Here is a 9,780-nt window from a genome sequence, read left to right as displayed (position 1 = left end):
AAAACCATATTGGTAGGTGGGAAATTAAAATTTAGAGAGCTGCCCTACCCTTGAGTTGCTTCATTACTGGCCTGTATGGAAGGAAGCAGATTTCTGTAGTTAAGATTAAGCTATATTTCTTCATGTTACATTTGTGTTACGAACCGAAAATGCTAGATGGGAAATTGCCAACTGACTCATTAGAATTAATCAAGGAGCCCTATTACAGAGAATGATTAGCTGCCTTGGCTTGAGGTCTCCCACCAATTACCAAACATGTAATTTTGCCCTGTATGATTTTTCTGCATGTTAAGAGACAATGAGATGGCTTCGAGCATTCACAGAGGGGCCCAGACCTGAATGCAACCACATGACATCTGGAGATGTTTAGAAAGGTCGACAGCTTTAGAGCCAGGAAAAAAAAAAAAACAAAAACAAAACAAAAAACCTGGATGCTAATATAGACTCTCTTCACAGCGTGTATATTAAGTGAATGACATCATCCATCTGGGGCTATTTCCTCATCTGTAAAATAGGGATGCTGCTACCATCTGGGTTGGGGCTCAAATGACATGGAAGATGAAAAGTATCTTGCCCAGCACTATGCATGCACACACACACCTAAATATACAATAAATGTTAGGCTGCTTCTTTCATTTCTGGTGGTTTCAATGGCTTTGATTATAAAAAGGGAGAAAGGAAGAGAGAAAATGAACGAAGACAGGGCAAAATGCAATTGATGGAGGAAGGTTTCTGGAGAACTGAAGGAGCTGGTGTCCCTGAGAAGGAGACTGTATGGAGACAGTGACTGTGGTGTGGAAGGTGTCAAGTTCTGCAGGCAAGGAATAAGGTTGGTAGAAAACATAGGAAGGCGTTATAGGAAGACTTAATCTTTAAGAAGAAAGCATTTGTGTAAGTAAAAAAAAAAAATTAGGGGCACCTGGGTGGCTCAGTCAGTTAAATGTCTGCTTTTGGCTCAGGTCATAATCTCAGGGTCCTGGGATCAAGTCCTGCATTAGGCTCCTGCTCAGTGGGGAGTCTGCATCTCCCCCTCCCTCTGCCTCTCTGCCTATTTGTTCTTGCTCTCTCCCCCTCCTCAAATAAATAAAATTAAAAAAAATTAGTAAACCATTCCCCTCCATAAAAAGCCATCTGTAAAGCTGCATACTTCCCATAATATACAGTTATATTCAGTAACATTTTAGGGATGTATGTATACACATAAGGAAAGAACATGTTAGTCATTATCTTTTCATGCTAAATTTTTATTTCAATGTTATGCAACTGCATAAGTATAAATATTTGTTCAATATACAACAATTAGGACATCCATAGGGAACTTCTTAGAGAAAATAAGACTGCAAACACTTTATTGCACAGATCCTAACAGACTTTGAAGCTGGTCAACCTACAGCTGGGAGTTCTACCGAGGAGCACATCTTACAATCACAGGAGACTGACTGGAGAGAACACAGGAGAATTCCTACCAGCTGAGTGGAGAGGTTTACAACAACAAACAGGTATTACATGAATGCAACCTGAAGTACTCTTTACTCATCCAAAATGCAAAAACATATTTGGCAAAAATGATAATACACTATACAAAATATACATAAAAATATCATTTGTAAACGAGCAGCTAGTTGTGCTTTAAAGGAAACTGGACAGTTAAAAAGCAAAGGCTGTAAACCATGAACTACCTCCCCGATACATCTGTCGAGGTGTCTGGATACAGAAGACTGGGTTATGACAACCACCAAACACAGATATGAATTATAAATGTTGAGACCACTTTGGAAACCCATTTGAGTTCTTTTACAATACTTATTTCTTCTACAATTTCACGACAGAGCGATGGGGAAGAGCTGAAACTACGTGGGGGAAAAAAAAATCAGAGGCAAGGAGGAGACTTTTTACTTTTATTTATTTTTTTCCATTGCCATCTCATTGTACAATGAAGGACAACCAAGCAGTCAGTTAAGTTATGCCTTTGTTTTTGGAGCAGGGTTTACAGCCTCACTAAATAATTTATAATCCAGAGGCTGTGCTTAGAGGAACAATTTTATAGCTTGAAGATACTAAGACATCCGAGGGGGTTTGGGTGCCGAATTAGTATTTATTGGTAATATTTTTTTCTCTTGAAAAACAAAACAGAACAAAAATCCTGCTATGGATCCCAAACATCTTATAAAGACTTATCTGTGTGTATTTTCTCTTAGTGCCTTTAGTACTTATGTCAGCAAGTGTCGTCTTACAATATAAAACAAGCCACCAGGACAACTGCAACGAAAACAAACAAAAACCCCCTCAGCACTAAAATGATTTGACAAATTCTACATATTCCATGGTATACAAAATTTAAATAAGGCTTAGCAAAAGTAAAAAGGACACATTCAAGCACCAAATAGCTCCACCGAGTCTTTTTTTTTTTTATTAAAAAAATGCTGCTCTTTATTAATACAGTATTTATTTTTTTTTTTTTGCATACAAATAAAGAGATCGTGTTATGTAATGTATGGAGCTACTCGATGCATCAGAAATGAATGTGAAACCCAGGAACTTGCTAAAAACAGCAAGCTTCATCTACAACATAAGGCCCCAGCTATGTATTAAAATGTATCTGATGTCCTGATTATTCATTAATATATATGCTATGATGCCAAAATCCACCCCTTTTTCCCCTCAAAAAAAGCAAAATTTAAAACCTCTTCCAATGCCTGATCCTTCTTACTCGATTTAAGCACTGTCAGATTCGTGTGCAGCCAGTAATTTTCCTTTTTGTTCAAGAGCAGGGCTGGTGCAAAAGTCCTATGAAATGTGTGCTTCTTGGACTAGTGACTCATAGCATAAAGGCCTGAGTTTAAGAGCATGGAAAGAAAAAGAAGGGAAAGTAAGAGCAATAAAGTTGACGTGTGTTTATAGCCCACACTCCAGCGAGGGTGAAGACCCTACACACACACTCACAGACAAGGACAACTGGCCTTTCAGACAGTTGGACCCAGGATCAGAACGTCCACTAATGGCTGTGCAGTGACAATGGTTAGCTCCCTTGGTTCCGGCCATTCCTAACGGAGGAAAGCTTCCAAATGCGGTGATTAGAGTAGTTCTTGCTTTCGGATCTGGAAACACAGGTAGCCAGATACAGTACTACCAAAATCTCCCCTGAAAAGTACACACAAAAACTCACGATCTACTGTATCTAGGACTTTCTTCCACCTTTAACTCTACTTAGAATGCTTTAACTTAGAAAAATGTAGTCTTGAAATATTCTCTTAAACCACAGACCAAAACATGTGGGTGGGTGCGTATGTACACGAATAGGAGCGTAGCTCTACCTTTTAATACACCCATTTTTAACCGTTTTGCTTCATTACTACATTATGATAAGTGGTAAAGCAAAAGTCTTAACTGGGGAAAAAAAAAAAAAAACAAACAAAACAAAGCTGTGGTAAACAACGCAATCACAGCAGCAAGGTACCGACTCTCAGTCCCAAACCAAACACATTGCTAGGTATTTACAGAGAAAATCTTTTTCCTCAGCAACCCTCAACTGTAAAGTTTATTCCATTGTTGTTGTTTGTACAAACACTATCTGGTAACAGTTTTACCGGTAACGATCGGGAAGGCAATTGGAAGAAGGTCCCCTCTTTCTTTCCGACTTTCTCTCCCTCTCCCAGTCCATCCGCAGTGAGGCTCCAGGCTCTGCCCGGCGGGCGTTGCCACACAGTGCTGGTTTCGAAAGGTAGTCAAGACTCAGGTACACATTCAGGTCGGGTCTCCCTAGTCTGGCCTGGGGCCTGCCCCACTACGAGGCCTTTTTGTGAGGGCTGCTACGCACACTCTCTTTCCCCCGCCTCTGCCGGACCACAAAGTCCTTCTCAGAAGAAAGGGTGATGGGCCGGTCAGGGTTTGGAGCTGGGGACGCCTTGGTGACTTCTCTGCCTGGGTTCTGTTTCCGAGTCTGAGGGGGCTGGGTTGGGACAGGCTCTTTCCCTTTGGTTTCTCCTGCGGTGGCAGTTACTGACAGGGCCCTGTCCCCGTGGCCGGCACCCCCCGCCACACTCGGGCCAGGGTGGTGCAATTCCAGAGTGACGGTGGGGCTCCGAAAAGATGGCAAGGAGTCACTCTTGGTCATGTGGGTTCTGCCATCCCCCCCAGGCAGGGCCTTAGCCGCAGCCCCGCCAGCCTTGGTGGAAGACGCGTCACTGCCACTCGTGGTGGCCTCTCGCGCCCCCGGTCTGGCTTCAGGAAAGCTGGAAGAGTAACTCAGAGACTTCTCCGGGAGGGCAGTGGATCGCAAAGAGCTCTGCCCAGTGGCCGAGGGTGACCGCTTCATGCCACTGGGCTTGCCTGCCTCATTCAGCGGCTTCTGGGCACTCAGCCCTTTCCCCTTGGCCTCTGACAAGCCCTTCCCAACAGCAGCTGCTGGCCTTTCTGTGCCTTTTGGCCTGGCCTCGCTAGATGCCAGGGGAAGGCTGGCCTCAGGCTTCCCACTCTCTGTGGCGACATAAAGTGCTTCAGTGCATTTCTTGCCCTCAGACTTCCTGTCAGTGGTAGTGGTGGCCAGTGAACTTGGACTCACGTCTGTCTGTTTGCACAGAGGTGGGCAGTCTTTCACAGTGGATGGTTTGGGGTGCTTTGGAGACAGGTTTTGCTTTTCACTGACAGTGGCGGGTTTCTGGTCTACCAACTCATCTACTCCTGGGCGTCTCTGCCATGGCAGGAGCGTGGGCTTCTCTAGCCCTCCCGGGGGATGCCCCAAACTGGCGGGTTTCAGCCTGGTGTCTAGAAGACCCCCTTCGGCCTGCAGTGGGACTGAGGGTCCACCTCCTCCCTGGCCCATCGCATCGCTAACTGTGTTCTGGGAACCTGGGAGGGCAGGGAACGCATCCGAGATGCTCTTGCTGCAGCCCTTCCCCTCTCGGCTGGGGCCAGCAGGGGGCTGAGAACCAGGCTCTCTGCCCACTGCAGGACCACTGCTTAGCTTCTGGGAGGAGAGGGCCCTGTCTGGGTGCTTCGACTTTGGAGGGCTCGGGTCAGGGCCAGGCCTGGGCTTGTGGCTGCTGCTTTCACTGTGCGCTGTGGTCGGCTTGGGAGGGCCCTGGAGGCCGGGGCCGGGTTCTGCAGCACAGGGCTTGCCCCCGGGCTCTCCGCCTGAGCCGTGGCTCAGCGAGCTGCTGTGTGGCCGAGCCGCCAGGCCGTGCAGTTCTTTGGTGACTGGGACTGGCTGAGAGCTACCGCTGACATGCTTCTGCGGAGGCTGTTCCTTCCCTTCCAGCTCCTTGGGACTGTCTCTCGGCAAGACGGGGAAACCAGAGAGGAGGTGTCCTCTCCCATTCTCAGGGCCGGGTGGCGGCTGGGAACGCCGGGCTGGAGGGGCTTCTGGCTGGGGCTCCGTGCCACCTCTTCCTCTGCCCAGCTCCTTCTCAAGAGTCCCTGCTGAAGGCAAATGAGAGTCCTCCCTCGCCAGAGGCCTCACCTCCACGCGGCCATCTCTGGGGCTTGCTTTGCCACAAGACCCCCACGCTTTCTCTGTGGGGTGGGGCTGTGTGTAGCAGTCAGGGCGGGGCCTTCCCCCAGAGGGGAGGTTTCTGGATTCATCACGGGTTTTAGCAGCTTCTGGAGGACACAGCTCGGTGGAGGGGTCTCTTTGAGAGTCAACCCTCAGAGCAGACCGCTCGCCTCTGGCTGCGGAAGGGCCCCTTTCAGAGGATTCCCTCCCACTCAGCTTCTCTCTCGAGGGGGTACTTTCAGGGGGCAGCAGGCTGCGGGACCTGGATAGGTCGGTGCTGTGGGGGTTCTGCCCCAGGAAGGGGAGGAGTTTAATGTCGGGGCTGTGGTCTTGGTGTTTGCTGGGGCCCCCCTCCTTCTGCTGGGGATTGCTTTCCATGACCGTCACTGGGCTCCTGGCAGCATGGGAAGCTTTCCTGTCCCGCTTTAGGTCTGGCTCAGGCAAGGAAGCTGCTGGTGAATTCTGAAGAGCCCGGCTAGAGGATGGGAACCGGGACTCCAGCAGGTAGGACTTACTCATCCTGAAGCTGGCAGAGGAGGGCTCTCTCTGACCCGCTGTGTCACCCTTCATGCCCCCGCCGCTGGGGAGAGCTGGTGGCACAGAGGGCTCCACATCACTGGCTGGGCTGGGGCTCTGTGCAGGCTCCGGGGACGGCAGCTCTGTCTTGGAGGCCTGAGGTCCAGACAGGAGCGCAATATCCAGAGTGCCCTCAATTGGCTTCAGGCAGGACACTGACCTACCTTCCATCTTATACTCAGAGGGACTTTTGCGGACAGGTGACTCAGGAGCGACCAAGCCCGGCTTTTCCCCTCCACCATCCACCCGGCCAGCGAGGGCCTTGAGAGGGACAAAAGCAGCAGCACTGATCTGAGCCGGGTGGGCACTGCTGATGAATGCTCGGCTCTCAGAGGCTGGCAGGGCCTCCTGCTGTCCACCCACAGCCCGGACTGGGTTCCCAGGCAGGCTTTCGTGGGCACTCGAGGTCATCTTGGGCTTGAGCACAGAGCACGGGCTGTCATCTTTGTCTTCAAGGGACACTTTCTTTCGGAGGTAATCGATGTTGGCCAGTTTGCTGTCTAACTTCTCACATCGGAGACAATCCTTGGCCTGGGAGGCCTTCTCCACGTTCTCCCCCTTCGTGGAGCTAGACCTGTCTGTGGAGTGACAGAGACTGTCCTGGAGGGTGCTGGCAGCAGAGGTGCGCTTGAAGTCACAGATGCCCTGGCTGTGGTCCCCGGGGGCCAGGACATGGCCCGTTGCTGCCCCTTCTGAGGTCACCCCCTCGCTGACCCGAACGCTGGCCTGCTTGTGAAGAGCCCCCTTCAGCAGACTGCTCAGGGACTGGGTCTCCTGCAAGGCCCCTTTGTTTTCAAAATGGTTTGACCTTTCTAAAGCCTTTGGGTATATTTTCTTCTCTCTTTCTTCCAGCCTCAAAGTCGAGAGGTTTTCTAAATCACTACCAAGTCCATGGGATTTCTGTTGGGGTTCCTGTTTCTCCAGGAACCCATCCGGTTTCTTCACTACCACCTTGGCCTTCAGCTTCTCTCGGTCCAGCTCGTCCACAGACTCCTGTCTCCCCAGCTTCCGGGAGACAGGGCGCTTCAGGCAGCCTTGTTCAACGGGCCTGGCGCGGCTGAGTGAGGGTGCGTCACACACGTTCTCCTCCAAGCTCTGCAAGGTCACTTCCCGCTGAGGCTGTTCCCGCTGCACTTCCTCCTGGGTCACCTCCAGGCTGTGCTTGCGGGAACACAGGTGCTTTTTGTCACTGCCATAGGAGGGGGAGAGCTTCTCCTCCGACTGCACGCGCTTGAGCAACGGGGACCTTGGGGGCTCTGCGCTCTTTGGCCTCACGATATGTCTGACGATGGTGGGCGGGGAGTGCATTTTGCTGGGGAAGGCTTGAGCGATCTTGGAATTGCCAAGTGAGTGTCCCAACAGAGGGGATGGTGACCGCTGGGGGGAGGTGGGCTGTGGCGTTGGAGAGGGGGTCCTGGCCAGTGGGGAGAGAGGGATGCTACCAGCCGACTTGCGCCTTCCCGACCGGTAGCGCTGTCCGCTGAGTTTGGGGGCCAGGCCATGAAGGGTACTGGGTCGGATGTGTCCTGACCCTGCTGGGGAATTGGGGGCACTAGAGCTTGGGGAGCTGCTTTGGGAAGAATTAGTACCTGGGGGTAGAAAACAGAAAGCTATGAGCAATGGACTCCTTCCCTTTCCCTTCCATGCTTCCAACCCAAACTCTTTTCTATCAACTTAGATAAAGGTCAGCAAATTGTCTCAGCATTTAACTCTAATGAATACATGCTTTTCAGATACATCTTCCCCACATCAGGGTCCAACCCAGTACTTCCTGTCTTAATGTTCTAAACAAACACATCTCACGACGGCCCCATAAATCCTGTTCACTACCATCTACACCCTCAACCATCTTTCATTAACCTGGAATAAGCCTCCTGTCCCTCAGGAGCTCACATGGTGATTCTGACCACCTCTCAACTCTCCCTTGCTGCGTGGGCCAGGAGACTAGCTCACCTGATGGGAAGTCGGGGGTGGAGCGATAGCTGGGCGTCGGCGACCGGGGAGACAAGCTGTGCGTGGGGGAACCCGGGAGGCTCTCCCCTGAGGACAGGGACCGGTTCAAGCAGGAGAAGCTTCGGCTGGTGTGGAGCAAAGGAGAAGGCTGCTTGGCTAGTTTTTTGAAAAGGGATCTTCTCCTGGAGTGAAAACCGGAGACAACAGATTAGATTCTACACTTGGGGCCTCCCCGTCCCCTGTGCAACACCTCTGCAGTCAGTTCACACCTCAGGCAGCATGGACAGCGGTCCCGGGGCAGATCCTACCCTAAGGTGCAGGTTCCCACTTTCAAATTAAAAACCTTGTGACTTAGAAAGGAAGAGTCTTTGATATTATACAGTGGAAGCTCTCCCAATTCTCCAATACTTCAGGCAGAGCTGAGAAAAAAGGAAAAATATAAAACACATGCGACATTTACTCATTTCTTTGTCAGGTTTATGAGGAGGGTGTTTTTGACCTGAAAGCTTCTGAGCATGTACCCTCAGATTCAATAACACAATTTAATTAAGAGGTAATACCAAGTAAATCTCTGAAAGAAAAACCATTATCTTAGATATAGAATTCTTTAATGGTGATACGCTGGGCAGTGGCTTTATCTAGAAGGGGCTGTTTGCGGTGCTTATACCACAGTGGGCTCTTGAAAATTCCTAATGACAATGTAGGCTACACATTAACATAGAAAAAGCGAGAAAGGTGAACCGAAGCTTATCGTGTCAGCAGGGCACCAGACGCTATGCTGCAGCAGAAGCAAATGTGTATTTAGTGCTCAAAAAGCGTATCTTAAAGCAATAAAAAAAAAAAAAAAAAGAGCTTCTGACTGCTAAGAAATGCAAGTGGCTCTAGAAAGTTCTTTTACCTTTGCCATTATGCAAGCCTCACTCACCCCCACAGTGAGCTTAAGCACACGTTTAAACACTGCTACCCCTTTGGAAAAAGTGTGTTCTGTCTAACTTAAAGCACAATCCAGATACAAAGCACACATTAAAAAAATTTAGGAATCACTCATTTATCTAATATCTAATAGACTACACATCTCAGAACTGGTGTGTTTAATTTTAATCAAAGTAATAAATGTAGTTGGGTTAAATAATGACATCATCTTATACAGTTCATAATGAAGAACAGCAAGTGTGCTACTCTGTCCTTGGCACACTTGGCTGAGAAATCACTTTCTACTCCTTGAGCTGTTTCTTCTGTCTGCACATTGCTACAGAACCTCTTTATACTATGTTTTCGTTTTTCAGTTTTAGAAACTATCTATTGACTTCCCAGCACAGAAGATGAGGATTAAGCTTCTCCCCAAGCACCCTTCTGCCTTCTGACCAAATACACTTCCCTTTTTCTATTCCTCCCTCTACAACTAACCCAAAACTTTCAGTTAGAGAAAAGGGTGGTCTTTTTTCCTCTCTATTTTTATATTATAAATACTGTCCACGGCTGGGCTAGGCAAAGCATGATTCCACTTCCTTTCTTGTATGCTTTTGTCTTTCCTGGAATTAATAAGCATTCTTTTTTTCATTTGCTTATTTTCCCACATTTCTATCACTAAAAATCCTCTTAATACAATCAGACACATTAGATCTAAGTAGGCAAAGGAGGGATACTGCTGGGACATCACGCAGGGAGCCCATCCAGACAGCTGACTAGGGAGAAATGTCCCCCCGGCAAGCACATACACGAAGCTTGCCAGTGTGTGCAGAGAGCACAAAAACACTCAC

The 9,780-nt window shown here is 48.9% G+C and overlaps 1 protein-coding gene across 12 annotated transcripts in view; it reads right to left on the bottom strand.

The window, feature by feature from the left end:
- Positions 1-1,223: 1,223 nt before the first annotated feature.
- MAST4 (microtubule associated serine/threonine kinase family member 4) overlaps positions 1,224-9,780 on the bottom strand; it is a 551,227-nt gene continuing 542,670 nt past the window's right edge. For all 12 annotated transcript variants that reach the window (XM_059175136.1, XM_059175141.1, XM_059175137.1 and 9 more), the window contains 2 exons: positions 8,021-8,202; positions 1,224-7,656 (listed from right to left, as the gene is read on the bottom strand). In XM_059175136.1, coding sequence (XP_059031119.1) covers positions 3,785-7,656; positions 8,021-8,202 — 4,054 coding nt within the window. In that variant the 3' untranslated portion in view covers positions 1,224-3,784. The remainder of the gene's footprint in view (positions 7,657-8,020; positions 8,203-9,780) is intronic.

This window comes from Mustela lutreola, chromosome 5 (genome assembly GCF_030435805.1).
Source record: "Mustela lutreola isolate mMusLut2 chromosome 5, mMusLut2.pri, whole genome shotgun sequence".
In the NCBI taxonomy this organism is placed as follows: domain Eukaryota; kingdom Metazoa; phylum Chordata; class Mammalia; order Carnivora; family Mustelidae; genus Mustela; species Mustela lutreola.
This window is presented reverse-complemented; position numbering and strand designations above follow the sequence as displayed.